The sequence below is a fragment of the Garra rufa genome, chromosome 8 (assembly GCF_049309525.1).
Source record: "Garra rufa chromosome 8, GarRuf1.0, whole genome shotgun sequence".
Classification (NCBI taxonomy): Eukaryota; Metazoa; Chordata; class Actinopteri; order Cypriniformes; family Cyprinidae; genus Garra; species Garra rufa.
Window position 1 is genome coordinate 44,832,543 of NC_133368.1, and position 16,135 is coordinate 44,848,677.

The 16,135-nt window shown below is 35.3% G+C and overlaps 1 protein-coding gene across 2 annotated transcripts in view; it reads left to right on the top strand.

Moving 5' to 3' along the window:
* The window catches only part of LOC141340909 (STE20/SPS1-related proline-alanine-rich protein kinase-like), a 97,636-nt gene that overhangs the window by 11,878 nt on the left and 69,623 nt on the right, over window positions 1–16,135 (top strand). For both annotated transcript variants that reach the window (XM_073846025.1, XM_073846024.1), the window contains exons 2-6: window positions 214–326; window positions 5,797–5,905; window positions 6,790–6,931; window positions 11,569–11,624; window positions 15,514–15,623. In XM_073846025.1, the coding sequence (XP_073702126.1) occupies window positions 214–326; window positions 5,797–5,905; window positions 6,790–6,931; window positions 11,569–11,624; window positions 15,514–15,623 (530 nt within the window). The remainder of the gene's footprint in view (window positions 1–213; window positions 327–5,796; window positions 5,906–6,789; window positions 6,932–11,568; window positions 11,625–15,513; window positions 15,624–16,135) is intronic.

The window sequence follows — 16,135 nt, forward strand, 5'->3', positions numbered from 1 at the left end:
GCAAACGTATAGCATGCAATTTGTAAAGCTACTTATCACAGCGCCACACACGTCTATTATCAATCCTATAAGCACATCATATGATCAGCTGCACCTGCTGTGCACAAGCTTTTATATTCCAGAGAGCATGTTTACTGTCTGCCTTTCATCTAGAATAATGTCTTTGACACAGTGTGCTTTGTTCATTAGAGATGTGTATATTGTGTTTTGTAGGTAGCGGAGCCACAGCAGTCGTCCAGGCAGCGCTTTGTAGCCCTCGACAGGAGCGTGTGGCCATCAAGAGAATCAACCTGGAGAAATGCCAGACCAGCATGGATGAGCTGTTGGTGAGGAACAACATAAAAACAGATGTGTCTTCTCATGCAGGTTCTGCCACACACATGCATATGCATGTAAACACACACAAACACGTTATATGGAAATGCAAATAGTGACAGGCAAAAAGCAATTTGTTTTTTGAACTCAGGCGATCCAATATGTAGATTAGTTTTTCTGCAGTGAATGGGTGCCGTCAGAATGAGAGTCCAAACAGCTGATAAAAACATCACAAAAATCCATAAGTAATCCACACCCCTCCAGTCCATCAATTAAAGTAGAAGTTCACTTCCAGAACATAAATGTACAAATAATTTACTCACCCCCTTGCCATCCAAGATGTTCATGTCTTTCTTTCTTCAGTCGTAAAGACATTAAGGTTTTTGAGGAAAACATTTTAGGATTTCTCTCCATATACAGTCGTGGCCAAAAGTTTTGAGAATGACACAAATATTAGTTTTCACAAAGTTTGCTGCTAAACTGCTTTTAGATCTTTGTTTCAGTTGTTTCTGTGATGTACTGAAATATAATTACAAGCACTTCATACGTTTCAAAGGCTTTTATCGACAATTACATGACATTTATGCAAAGAGTCAGTATTTGCAGTGTTGGCCCTTCTTTTTCAGGACCTCTGCAATTCGACTGGGCATGCTCTCAATCAACTTCTGGGCCAAATCCTGACTGATAGCAACCCATTCTTTCAGAATCACTTCTTGGAGTTTGTCAGAATTAGTGGGTTTTTGTTTGTCCACCCGCCTCTTGAGGATTGTCCACAAGTTCTCAATGGGATTAAGGTCCCCGAGCCACTTAGTTATCACTTTTGCCTTATGGCACGGTGCTCCATCGTGCTGGAAAATGCATTGTTCTTCACCAAACTGTTGTTGGATTGTTGGAAGAAGTTGCTGTTGGAGGGTGTTTTGGTACCATTCTTTATTCATGGCTGTGTTTTTGGGCAAAATTGTGAGTGAGCCCACTCCTTTGGATGAGAAGCAACCCCACACATGAATGGTCTCAGGATGCTTTACTGTTGGCATGACTCAGGACTGATGGTAGCGCTCACCTTTTCTTCTCCGGACAAGCCTTTTTCCAGATGCCCCAAACAATCGGAAAGAGGCTTCATCGGAGAATATGACTTTGCCCCAGTCCTCAGCAGTCCATTTGCCATACTTTTTGCAGAAGATCAATCTGTCCCTGATGTTTTTTTGGAGAGAAGTGGCTTCTTTGCTGCCCTTCTTGACACCAGGCCATCTTCCAAAAGTCTTGGCCTCACTGTGCGTTCAGATGCGCTCACACCTGCCTGCTGCCATTCCTGAGCAGTGTTGTTTTTGACAACCATCTTAGATTTAGTCTTAGTCTTAGTCTTTTGGACTAAAATGCTTATTAGTTTTAGTCAAATTTTAGTCACTTCTATATGTGAATGTTTTAGTCCAATTTTAGTCGACGAAAAGTCAAAAAGGTTTTAGTCTAGTTTTAGTCAAAAAAGGGGAAAAAGTAGTCTTTTAACAAATTAATGTAGGTCAGTAAGTATTTTGCTGTTGGGTAGTGTCACTTGTAAGTTCTGAAAATAGCAGATCTATATTTCAACACAATGTGAGCTTCCGGATCGACTATTTTCACCAATAATTACAATAATGAAGGAATGTTTTAAAACATAAAAGACAAACAAGGATGGAATGCTAAAACGGCTTGCCATACTAGTATAGCAAAGAGTATTTAATGCTAAAACGGCTTGCCATAGCGGCAGATATTTTCCGGTTTTAATTGGCATGCACAATAAGCAGAAATGTCATGCATTTTAAACGTCTGACGGACCACCCACTAACATTTTCGTCTATTCTCGTCTCGTCAACGAAAACTCACATACGTCTCGTCATGTTTTAGTCATCAACGAGCCATTTTTATCTCGTCATCGTCTCGTTATCGTCATGAAAAAAAGTGGCGTCAACGACATGATTTTGTCATCGTCATCGTTGACGAAAACAACACTGTTCCTGAGCAAGCTCTGCACTGGTGGCACTCCGATCCCGCAGCTGAATCCTCTTTAGGAGACGATCCTGGCGTTTGCTGGATTTTCTTGAACGCCCTGAAGCCTTCTTTAACAATGCAGTGGAAAGTTTTTTTCGGGATTAAGTTAATTTTCATGGCAAAGAAGGACTATGCAATTCATCTGATCACTCTTCATAACATTCTGGAGTATATGCAAATTGCTATTATAAACTTAAGCAGCAACTTTTCCAATTTCCAATATTTATGTAATTCTCAAAACTTTTGGCCACATCTGTAGTGGACTTCTATGGTGCCCCCGAGTTTGAACTTCCAAAATGCTGTTTAAATGCGGCTTCAAATAGCTCTAAACAATCCCAGCTGGGGAAGAAGGATCTTATCTAGCGAAGTGATGGATTATTTTCTACAGAAGTTAGGATTTATATGCTTTTTAACCTGAAATACTCATCTTGTCTAGCTGTGCATGAACGGTTTAAGGGTGTCGAAAAACTCCAATTTCTTTTTATCCTCCAACTTCAAAATTGTACTACATCGCTGTTATACTTTTTTTGTAAAGGGCGTTTAATCATCTTTGCGTGTTCACTTTGTAAACACTAGGTCAGTACTTCTGCAGCGATGTAGGGCGTTTTTGAAGCTGGAGGAGAAAATGAGATGTTTTTTTTTTTGACATACCCTAACTGTCTTGAACCACATAACTAGAAAAGACAAGCATTTGAGGTTAAAAAGTATATAAATTGTCAGTTTTTTTAGAAAGTAACCAATCGTTTCACTAGATAAGACCCTTCTTTCTCTGCTGTGATCATTTAGAGCGGCCTTCGTGAACAATAATTAACTTTTTAAACACTTACAAATTTTATTCATTCTGACTTAAAACATTAAATATTAAAAAGTTAAGTCTTAAGTTTTTTTTTAATTTGCACTACAAATCATTTCTCCTGCAGAGAAAATGTTTTTTTTTTCCCAACACTTTCCAACACTTCACATTTAATGATTTTAAATGAGTAAATGACTTCTTAATGTGCATGTATAAGTGTCACTAAAGTCAATAAATCATTAATCACAATTATCTTTTGTGATAATGAATCATTAGCTTACAGTTTTGGCTGCCCTAGTTTTTCAATCATGTGTTTCATATCTGTCAGAGACACACATGCTCCATGCTTCTCTCATAGAGTGCACTTTCCCTACTGTAATCATTCACACACACCCCCACACACCCCCAGCAGGCCTCTCACTACGACACTCACGACTGAGTTGTTTTCCATTGATCTTTGTTTTGGTGCAGTGAGATTGGAAACTATTGGTTTGATTAATGACTGTTTTGTCGCGAAAACAAGTTTATTCCCGGAGATGGGAATCTGCTATAAACGTCTTTTAGATTTACTCGCAAATTGGCTGACACAGAAATATGGGTTTGTGTAAATTTATGCTGAACCCGGACAGCATGTATGTAATGTACTTTTTCAATTTTCTTCAGGTTTGCATCCTGCGGTCCTTTTATTAAAGCCTTATGTTATTGGAATATGTGAAATTACTTCATCAGTTGTACGTATGCTTACATGCACAAGCTAAACAGGTTTTCCTGCACACGTTCATGCATGTGTTCTGCTTTGAAATAAAATGAAAAATAGCATCAGTATTGAAGCATTGATTGCCACTGCAGATTTGTTTGTCTGGTGTTTTTACAAATTAAAAATTCCTTATAAATGCAGTTGAGGTCAAAAGTTTACATACACCTTGCAGAATCTGCAAAATGTTAATTATTTTACCAAAATAAGAGGGATCATACAAAATGCATGTTATTTTTTTAGTACTGACCTGAATAAGATATTTCACATAACATATGTTTACGTATAGTTCACAAGAGATAACAATAGTTTCCAATAAAAAGTTTACAAGCACTTGATTCTTAATTCTGTGTTGTTACCCGAATGATCCTCAGCTGTGTTTTTTTGTTTAGTGGTAGACTGGTTGTTGTTCATGAGTCCCTTATTTGTCCTGAACAGTTAAACTGCCTGCTGTTCTTGAGAATAGTCCTTCAGGTCCCACAAATTCCTTGGTTTTTCAGCATTTTTGTGTATTTGAAACCTCTCTAACAATGACTGTATGATTTTGAGATCCATCTTTTCACACTGAGGACAACTGAGGGACTCGTATGCAACTATTACAGAAGGTTTAAACACTCACTGATGCTTCATTTAGTACTGCCCTTCAGAAGCTAAAGAAGATACTTAGATGTTTCCCAGAAGACAAAATAAGAAAAATTTCCCCTGTTCTTCAAAGTCAAGTTTTCACCCCTGGCTCTTAATGCATCTTTTTTCCTTCTGAAGCATCAGTGAGCTTTGAACCTTCTGTAATAGTTGCATATGTGTCCCTCAGTTGTCTTCAGTGTAAAAAGATGGATCTCAAAATCATACAGTCATTGTTAGAAAGGGTTCAAATACACAAAAAAACTGAAAAACCAAAGAATTTGTGGGACCTGAAGGATTTTTCTGAATAACAGCGGTCAGTTTAACTGTTCAGGACAAACTAGGGCTCATGAACTCATGAACAACTATCACTAAACAAAAAAAGCAACTGTGGATCATTCAGGTAACAACACAGTATTAAGAATCAAGCGTATGTAAACTTTTGAACAGGGTCATTTTTATAAATTCAACTATTATTTTCTTGTGGACTATTTGTTAACATATTTTATCTGAAATATCTTATTCAGGTCAGTACTAAATAAAAAAATAAATAACATGCATTTTGTATGATCCCTCTTCTTTTGCTAAAACAATCAACATTTTGCAGATTTTGCAAGATGTGTGTAAACTTTTGACTTCAAGTGTATAAAAATTGCTGTACATTCAATCATATTTATAATAATTATGTTTGCTCTTTTTTTTTCTTTTCAATCAAATTAACTGTCAGTTTAACCAAAGATTCAAAACTATTTTTATGCCAATAATAATACAGGAACAAACCAGAAAAATGTACATGCTTGTTTTGCTAAAACATTTACAGTATTTACACAGAAAAATACATTTTTGAATGATGACTCGAATGAATTGTTGAATCAAATAATTGAAATAAACAGTGATTTCATTCCATGATTGAACTGATTCATGTAAATCGATAAAACTTCTATTAAAACTTTTATTAGATTTAATTTTAAAGGTCCTTCAGTAACTATACAATACTGTAGTATGTCATTTACATTTTTTTTTCAAATATGGTAATGGAATTTGGAGGAAAATATGTCATAAACATGGGCTTAAATTTCTTTCTTCTTTCTTTTGATTTTGGTGTGAAATATGGCATGGACTTAATCTTTTTGAGATTCATTCTATTGTTAAATACTGTCGAATATAAATCGGTTCAGTAGTTTCTCTCTTTCTACCATTGCAATTACTTTGTGCATGCATTATAAAGCACATGGACATTATTGAAGACATGCATTATAAAGCTAGACACCTCCATCTGTCTCCACAGAAAGAGATTCAAGCCATGAGCCAGTGTAACCATCCCAATGTGGTCACCTACTACACTTCATTTGTTGTGAAAGATGAACTTTGGCTGGTCATGAAGCTCCTGAGTGGAGGTGAGAAAAATCTTTTCAATTACCTATGGACATGTTCATTTTCAATGCTATATGTGTGGTTTCATCTTTTAAAATAAGCATACTTTGTGAAATATTTTGCCTCGAAAGTGTACTTGTGTTATATTTCCTTAAAATAAATGTCACTTGTATTGATCTGATGTAAAGACATTCATATACACTACCAGTCAAACGTTTTTTATTTTTATTTTTATAAAGAAGTCTCATTTGCTCACCAAGCCTGCATTTATTTGATCTGAAGTACAGCAAAAACAGTAAAATTCTGAAATGTTTTTTCTATTTAAAATAAAGGTTTTCTTTTGGAATGTATTTTAAAATGTAATTTATTCAAAGCTGATTTTTTTAGATGCATTTTGCTGCTCAAAAAACATTGTTATTATTAATTGTGTTGAAAACAGCTAAGTAGTTTTTTTTTTCAAGTTTCTTTGATGAATAGAAAGTTCAGAAGAACAGCATTTATCTGAAATAGAAACCTTTTGTAACAATATAAATGTCTTTATCATCACTTTTGATCAATTTAAAGCATCCTTGCTAAATAAAAGTATTTATTTCTATATTTCCCCCAAAAATAAAAAATATAAACTGACTGCAAGCTTTTGAATGATATAGTTTATAATGTTACAAAAGACTTTTATTTCAGATAAATGCTGATCTTTTTATTCATCATAGAAAAAAAAATCTGAAGGATCAGTAATGATGCTAAAAATTGTAAAATGTACTTTGATCACAGGAATAAATTAAAAAAAATTTTAATGGTAAAAAATATTTTTGCTGTACCTTGGATCAAATAAATACAGGCTTGGTGAGCAGAAGAGACTTGCAAGTGTTATTTGTGCTTACAAAGTTTTTTTTTTTTATTCATCCAGGATCAGTGTTAGACATCATAAAGCACACATTCAGCAAAGGAGAGCATAAAAACGGTGTCCTAGATGAATCCACAATAGCAACCATTTTGAAGGAAGTCCTGGAGGGATTAGATTATCTACACAAAAATGGGCAGATTCACAGGTAAGGAAAAATATTGACAAAATGAACTGTGTCTAGTCGTTTCACAGGCCTTACAGTCTGTCTCTCTCTGTTTAAATTAATAGTTGACCCAAATATACAAATGAGCTGAAACGTACTAACCTTCAGGGCATCGAAGATGTAGATGAGTTTGTTTCTTCATCAGAACAGATTTGGAGAAATTTTGCATTACATCACTTGCTCACCAATGGATCCTCTGCAGTGAATGGGTGCCATCAGAATAGAGTCCAAACAGCTGTAAAAACATCACAATAATCCACACCACTCAAGTCAATCAATTAACATCTTGTGAAGCAAAAAGCTGCGTGTTTGTTAGAAACAAATCCATCAATAGGAATTTTTAACTTTAAACTTATTACTGGCTAAAATATGAGTCCTCTATTCATAATATTGCTTTCTCCAATTAAAAAGTCATTATGCACAGATCAAGCACAGTTTTGTTAAAGGTGCCATAGAATGGAAAACTGTGTTTACCTTGGCATAGTTAAATAATAACAGTTCTGTACATGGACATGACATACTACGAGTCTCAAACACCATCGTTTCCTCCTTCTTATATAAATCTAGTGTTTGCAAAAGACCACCGAAAAATAGGTCAATTCCAACATAACACCGACTGTTACGCAACATCCCCGGGATCGTTAATAGTTACGCCTCCAACATTTGCATCGCCCAATCATCGGTAACGTCAGCACATCAGTAAAACAAGGCAAGCCACTGAAGGGACACGGTTAGCTTAATGCTAGCGCTAGCCTGTTACATTACAGTACAAAAGATTTCACTTACCACATAAACAGAGAGATGACTTGCGCTGATGATGGCGAATGATGGAGAAATAACTGCGCTGATGATGGCGAATGATTTACAGATCCCGAGTATCACTATCAAGCAGCTGAACTTGTGTGGTAAGTAAGCACTCCCTCTGCATTATAACTTTACACAGAGCACATGCGATCACAGTAATGAGACTAAAATGTCGGCGATTCAAAACGGCAGATTCAACAAACCACATATTAAAAGCGGCTAGAGCTCCTAATTAAATATATATTTTTATCAATGTGCCAGCTATAGAGATGAGCAGCTCTGTGAAACAGCCAATCAGAGCAGAGCTCATTAATATTCATGAAGCTTCCAAATAAGGCAATAACAGAGCATTTCATTCTAGGGACAAATCCTAGGGTTGTAAATGGACCTGTAAAACCGTTTCTGGAGATTTTTTGCCCTTTCCTATGCCATATACCTTCTATGTAGATATCAGAGAACAATTTAAAATATTCTCTCAATGCGTTCTATGGCACCTTTAAAAAACCGTTTTAAACAAATATTTCGGTGGATTTTGATGTGAGATGACAACAAGAGAAAGCATTATTATGGATTATGGGCTTCTAATTTAGCCAGAAGCGATGGTTTAAAAGGGGTCATCAGATGCCCATTTTCCACAAGTTGATATGATTCTTTTGGGTCTTAATGAGAAGTCTATAACATACTTTGGTTAAAATTTTACAATGGTAGCATAGAAAACAACTTTTTTTTTTACCTTGTCAAAATCAGCCCTTTTTAGTGCGAGCTATTTTTTTGCATGTTTTTTTTTAAATGCTAATGAGCTCTGCTCGCTCCGCCCCTCTCTGCAGCGGGATGATGAGCCGTAATGTTTACTTTAGCCGCGTTTAGCGGTGAAACTTGCGAACTAACACATTATTAAGAAAGGCCATTTGCAAAGATACATAAAAAACCCTTATACTCACTTCTGCTGTGGGTGAAGCTGCATCACGAATGATTTGCACGAACATAGATGCACATGTAGATCGGGATCGGCGCTTTCCTTTCAAAACGAAAGTAACGTTAATCCTCTGCGTCTTCAGCGGCTCAGATGTCAAGGGTAAATGACTACTGCTATGTTCATTATTACATCCAACAATTGCTCAATCTGAGACATTCTTGTCTTCCCCTGCACACAATGGCGAACGGAGTCGGACTGTTTCAGCTCGGTGAGGGCAGGTCTGTGGTATGGCGCTCATGTCAATCAACTGTTGTGGGAGCGACACACCGACAAGAAGCTGAGAATGACCTGATTTTAAAAAGGGGATATTACTTTTAAAGATTAAAAAAATTCCACTGAGTGAGTGTTGCATCCGATGACCCCTTTAAAGATAAAATGCCTTGATGTATTTGTTTCTTACAAACACAAGTTTTCACTTCACAAGATGTTAATTGATTAGGGTTCGTACAAGGTGCTAAAAATGCTTTGAATTTGACCTGGAAAACCCTTAAAAATAGCTATATTCCTGAAGAGGAACTTGAAAAAGTGCGTGAATTATTAAAAGAAAATGAATGTATCTATGAAAAGAAGTCTTCAATAAGAGCATATCTTTTCACGCAAAATTCAGTAAAAAAAAAAAAAAAAAATCAAACTTTTTTTTTTTTTTTTGCCTATTCCAGTTAATGTCCAAAAACTATCGAGCTAAACTAGTAGTAGTACTAGGGCTGGGCAATTTGGCTTAGAATCAAAAGCTCGATTAATTGAACATTTTAACCCGATTACGATTAATGAACGATTATTTTATTTATTAATAAAATTATATTTAATTATATTTATATAATAATAATTTTTTTGCCCTCATAGTTCACTGACAAGTTTTGTACAGTAAATATGCTCACATATTACAAGCGAGAGATTTTTGGATGAAGGGTGCATTACTTGATTTTAAAATAATTGAAACATCAGTGTTGAACAACTGAAATTAAAGCAAGCATTGCTTAAAACGAAAAGTCACATTTTTCTTAAATTAGTGAAAATAAATAACTTGCACTATTGGAAACAAAATAAATAATTTTCAATGTTTTTCATATTAAAAGTAGAAAATAAGCAGTATCTCCTCTAAATAAAATTACCCTTGTATATCCTGTAAATACTTTTTACTGTATAAATACTGTTTAAGCTCTCCATCGACATGTCGGCGGAATAACGGAACGGAGCGCTTGTGTTTTTTAAAGGGAAAGTAATTGAAATAATCTTCCTGGAAAAATTTTAACGATTATAGGTTCTGAATGTCGATTTCGATTATTTTTCGATTAATCGCCCAGCCCTAAGTAGTACTATGGCTGAATATGCAAAAAAAAGAAAAGAACCAAATCAACTGAGTGAGTCATTTATGCTAGAGCGGCTATGATTGATTCAAACTTGATTTACTCGATTCAAAGCGATTCACTAACAAAAAACTGATCAAACTAAAATAGCTATTCAGTTTTTAAATTTCAACATTGCTTGTAATGATTAAAAAGCATGTAATGATGGGTGAAACAGAGCTTTTTGAAACTCAGAATCAGTTTAACCATTGCATCGCAAAATGATTCACTGTTTCGAAGTGCTCCAATCAGATTGCATATTGTGAATAATTTGATTTAGATTGGGACTTCAAATCGTGTATCGCGAATAATTGATCCGTGCTCCGAGTCCTGATCTGAAATGATGGTTCGTAAATCATGATTCAGATTGGGACTTTGGAGCGGGTTCGCAAATCTTTTGCTTTAGATCGGGACTTCGGAGAGGGTTTGCAAATCATTTGACTTATATTGTGACTTTGCGTATCACGAATCATTTGATTTAAACTGGGACTTCGCATATCATTTGATTCAGATTGGGAGTTAGCGTATCGTGAATCATTCCTGAAATTGAATAATTGGTGAGCCGAGTCCTGATCTGAAATAATGGTTTGCAAATCATTATTCAGATTGGGACTTTGGAGCAGGTTTACAAAACTTTTGCTTCAGAGCGGGTTCTTGAATGATTTTGATTTTGAATTATTCACAAATCATTATTAAGGTTGGGAATTTGGTGCATGTTTGCAAATCATTTGTTTCAGATTGGGACTTCAAATTGCATATCGCAAATCGTTTGATTTAGATTGGGACTTCTGAGAGGGTTCGCAAGTCATTTGACTTATATTGGCACTTTGCGTATCGCAAATCATTTGATTTCAACTGGGACTACGCATATCATTTGATTCAGACCGGGAGTTAGCGTATTGTGAATCATTCTGTGAATTTAATGATTTGTGATCCGTGCTCCGGTTCCTGATCTGAAATGATGGTTCGCAAATCTTTTGCTTTAGATTGGGACTTTGGAGTGAGTATCGGGAATCGTGTGTTTCAGATCAGGATTTCGGACCGTTTCCGCAAATCTTTTTTTCTTAAATAGTGGAAAACATTAAATTATAAGTGAGATCTCTGACTGACGTCCTTGAAAGTCCTGGAATTTACTGTACATCTTGGATGGCCTGAGGTCAATTTTAAGCATATTTTCATTTTTGGTTTAACTATTCCTTTAAGTGGACAACTCTCAGTCCAAATAAGATGCAAAGTGGGCCAGACTTCATGCTGATAGTCAAGCGTCTGCTTTTGTGAGACTAGTGTAACATATTATTTAATTAAGTTCCTCTGCATGTTAAGTGCTGGAAAATACTAATGAGGTCTTTTCCCTTGAGGCCATCTCCGCTGTAATAATGGTCTGAAAAATTCATAAACGTGCGGATTCATTCTTCAGCCACTGGCGATATTGTTAATGTTTAAGATTATAATAAACCGTGACATAGATGTGCTTTGTCTCTGTTTGACCTCAGGGACGTGAAAGCTGGTAATATTCTACTGGGAGAAGATGGATCGGTGCAGATCGCAGGTTTGTAGCTTAACTTTTTGTAGATTTTCTACAATGTTTTGATGCTTTTTTTAGTAAGTAAAACCACAAACATCTTGGCATTTAACATCTCCAGAGTTTTTCATTGGGGCGGTTAAATACGAGATTGGCTCAACAACAAATCCGTGGCTTGCAAATACGTGCTTCATCTTATTTCACATGCAAAGTGAGCATTTACATAGATGTCTTGAAGAAACTGCCACAGAAACTGATTAGAAGAGTATGAAAGAGTTCATGAAACATCAAATTAGGACTTTTTAAGTGGACCTAAGGGGAAAATATTATTTAATTTTATATTTGAACTTGTATGACTAATATATTTTGAATAAAAATTCTTTGTTGCGCTTTACTGATTTTGACCAATGCATTCATAATATTCAGTCGCATAATTATTTCAGCTTCTCAAAAAAGTTATTTATAGCCATGAGGTAATTAAGCTTTCTTTAGCTGTAAAAAATCTGCTTTAATTAATATTGGTTGTCAATCTAAAAAGCAACATTTATGGGCCTGTAGAGAGATTATATTTCTTTTTAAACCATGGTAATTAGCTTTGATTATGCCAACTATAAAAGCAATAACCTGGCAGTGATTTAATCAGCCACTTTATATTTTTACAAATTTTCTTTCATTGAGGTTAATTATGGTTTCATTATCAAAAGATAATTTATTCCACACTTTTGTTCTCTGTTTGATTTTGTTTTATATATTTGTGCGTTAGAGCCACATAAAGGAGAGCAGAAAAGCAGGCCTGAGACGCACTGATCATAGTGTGGAGAAGTGTTCAATTCCTGAAATGGGGCTTTTTCCGTCCCTGGGGGGAAACTGGCTGATCTAGTTCTAGAATATTGATTGGTTTTATGTGACCAGGGTTTCCACTGGTGACCTTGGCTTGGCTTTGTTCAGATTGGACTTCACATTAGAGATTTTTCTACAGAAATGTTTGTTAATAAATAAAACATTTTCAATCACACAAGGGCAAATCTCAAAAAAAAATAATCCAGGTAAAATTTTAAACCCTCCCCCTTTGCATAACAAAAAGAAGGCCTATTTTTAGGACACAAAGGAAAAGATTTACTAAACAGGGCAAATTAGCATTAAAGCGCAATTCCATAAAGTGCCAATGGGAGGGGAAATTCTGAGTGTGATTTACTGACAAAGCACACATTAAAGAACATGGACACAGCCAGATCATTTCCATAATGAATGGCGCAATCGACCAAGAGCAGCGCAAATTACCACCTTTAGGACATGCTTTCCTTGGGCGTTAAATAATGGTGCAAATACAAGTTATTTCACAAACGCAATTTTGCATCTGAAAGGGAAACCCCTACAAGGGTCAGTAAGGTCAGGTGCGAAAACAATTCTGTCCACGCCTTTTCAGTGCTAATTCTTTACTGCGGGTCTTTCGTAAATCGCAGCAAGCCTGAAAAGCGCAGGAAAAGGTGGCTTGTAATGCTCCGTCTGTGGTCAAGAGGAGAGTCGGATAATGCTTGTGTGTGCAAATGGTTAAGAAAAGATAATATGTTAAGATTTTAATAAAGAAATACATAAATACATATAGATATAGGGTGAAAGTTAGAATTCGCTCAATGCTAATCACATGTAGACAATGTAAGATATTATATTTTTCGAAACTGAAGTTTAGTGACTATATGGAAGCGCTATTTGCTTACTTTCTACGCTATAATCAGTTCGGAATTTGAACGGATGAGATGGAGGAAAGTCTGTACTGTACTGGTTTAGACACTATTACAAGAGAAAGGTACTGTATAAACAAAAAGTCACAACATATGTTGGATGTGATCCTTATGTTATGTAGTTTTTTTTTCAGCCAAATTAAAATGGTTACCTGCCATCGAGGCTGTGAATATAAGCTAAGTAACTAAGCCTGATTGCAAACAAACTATTTTGAAAGTGATCCCCGCATTTATATGAAGGATGCAGGATATATGTCACTCCTGAAACTACTGCTGTACAGGGTTTTTGGCTATTGGTCCTGTTAGCAGCACGTAAAGAGAGCAAATATCACTCCCATAGTCACTAAAAGCTGTCACTCGCTTCAATTTATGGCAATCTCACAAGGTTCCGTTGTAATCAATCGCAAATATAATATCTTATTTACATCCTGTCTATTTGTGGGATTTAGTGAATTCTCACTGTCTCACCCTGTATCGATTTATATATTTCTTTATGTCTTATTATTATTATATAATTTATTAACCATTCGCACACACAAGCTCCTGACTGCAGATGCAGGTTTACAAGCCACTTTTTTTCAGTCAATTTCTTGCATTTTCCTCATGAACAGCAAATTTTCATACACGATATGAAATGAATTTCTAGGTTTGATCAATTTCCATAAACAACACAAACATAGGCATTTTGTGTTTCTGCTAGTGATTCCTATTGAGAAAAATCACTTCCTGCGCTCCAGCTGCATTTTGCATGTCATCAGAATCACGTGATTGCAGAAAACCTATTGATTCTTAATACTGTGTTGTTAACTGAATGATCCACAGCTGTTTAGTGATACTTGTTCATGAGTCCCTTGTTTGTCCCGAACAGTTAAACTGCCTGCTGTTCTTCAGAAAAATCCTTTAGGTCCCACAAATTCTTTGGTTTTTCAGCATTTTTGTGTATTTGAGCCTTTTCCAACAATGACATATGATGTTGAGATCCATCTTTTCACACTGAGGACAACTGAGGAACTCATATGCAACTATTACAGAAGGTTCAAATGATCACTGATGCTTCAAAAGGAAACACAATGCATTAAGAGCCAGGGGTGAAAACTTTTGAACAGAATAAACATACATTACTTTTACAGGAGGAAAAACGATGCATTAAAATAAAACTTTTTGAATTTGAAGATCAGGGTAAATTTAACCTATTTTATCTTCTGGGAAACATGTAAGTATCTTCTGTTGCTTCTTAAGAGCAGTACTAAATGAAAAAAATATGATATTTAGGCAAACATTTACATATGCTTATTCTGTTCAAAAGTTTTCAATCCCAGCTCTTAATGCATTGTTTCCTTTTGAAGCATCAGTGAGTGTTTGAACCTTCTGTAATAGTTGCATATGAGTCCCTCAGTTGTCCTCAGTGTGAAAAAATGGATCTCAAAACACAGTCATTGTTGGAAAGGGTTTAAATACACAAACATGCTAAAAAGCCAAAGAATTTGTGGGACCTGAAGGATTTTTCTGAAGAACAGCAGGCAGTTTAACTGTTCAGGACAAACACACAATTGTGGATCATTCAGGTTACATCACAGTATTAAGAATCAAGCGTATGTAAACTTTTGAACTTTTGAGTCATTTTTATAAATTCAACTATTTTTCTATTTTCTCTTGTGGACTATATGTTAATGTCTTTTATGTGAAATATCTTATTCAGGTCGGTACAAAATAAAAATTAACATGCATTTGGTATGATCCCTCCTAATTTGGTAAAATAATTAACATTTTACAGATTCTGCAATATATATTATATATGTTTTTTCCCTTTGATTTTGTCGTATAAATGACTTCTTGCTCTTGATACATTTTGTGAGGATTGTTCACAAAGAGATCTTGTTGATCAAACCAGATGTTTGACATAAATGAAAACAAAGCTCTCTCCAAATATCATAGTTCACATCTAATTGTCATATTTCTTGGAAAGACCTCTTTACACTGACTTAGACACAACGGTATGTCACAGTACAACCAAGTTATCAGACTGTATATCTATCTTTCGTTTTCATGCATGTCAAATTTGAATTTTCATTCAAAACATTTACTTTCCAACTTTTAAGCGATTTTGCCATAGATATTATCCGTGCAAGAGTGACCCACAGACTTATAATGTGATTGTTAATCATTCTTTATAGATTTCGGTGTGAGTGCTTTTCTGTCCACCGGTGGAGACGTCACCAGACACAAAGTGAGGAAAACGTTTGTGGGGACCCCGTGCTGGATGGCGCCAGAGGTGATGGAGCAGGTCAGTTTGCTCAAAGAACCAACATTAAACATGTACAAGTGGATCCATTTCAAAAACCTACTGAGCTGTCTACATTCAAATCATTAATAGATGCACACTCAACATGAAGGCTGTTTGAGAAGTTTAGTAAATACTAAGATACCCTATTTTGGCCTAAATCTAAAGCATCATTGCATTTCTTGACTAACTTAATGTCATAATCCTTCAAAGTTAGTGAACAAAAACAGAAATGTTGATTTATAATTATTATTTTAAACTTATTTCAAAAGAAGTCTCATGTTTACCAAGGCTGCATTTATTTGATCAAAAATACAATAAAAGCAGTAATATTGTGAAATAACTGTTTTCTATTTATATTTTAAAATGTAGTTTAATTCTGTGATTCAAAGCTGAATTTGCAGCATCATTACTCCAATCTGTCACATGATTTTTCAGAAATCATTGTAATATACCGATAATTAATAATTAAATGTAATTAAAATTGACTGTTTTACCCAATATTTATGTGTGCT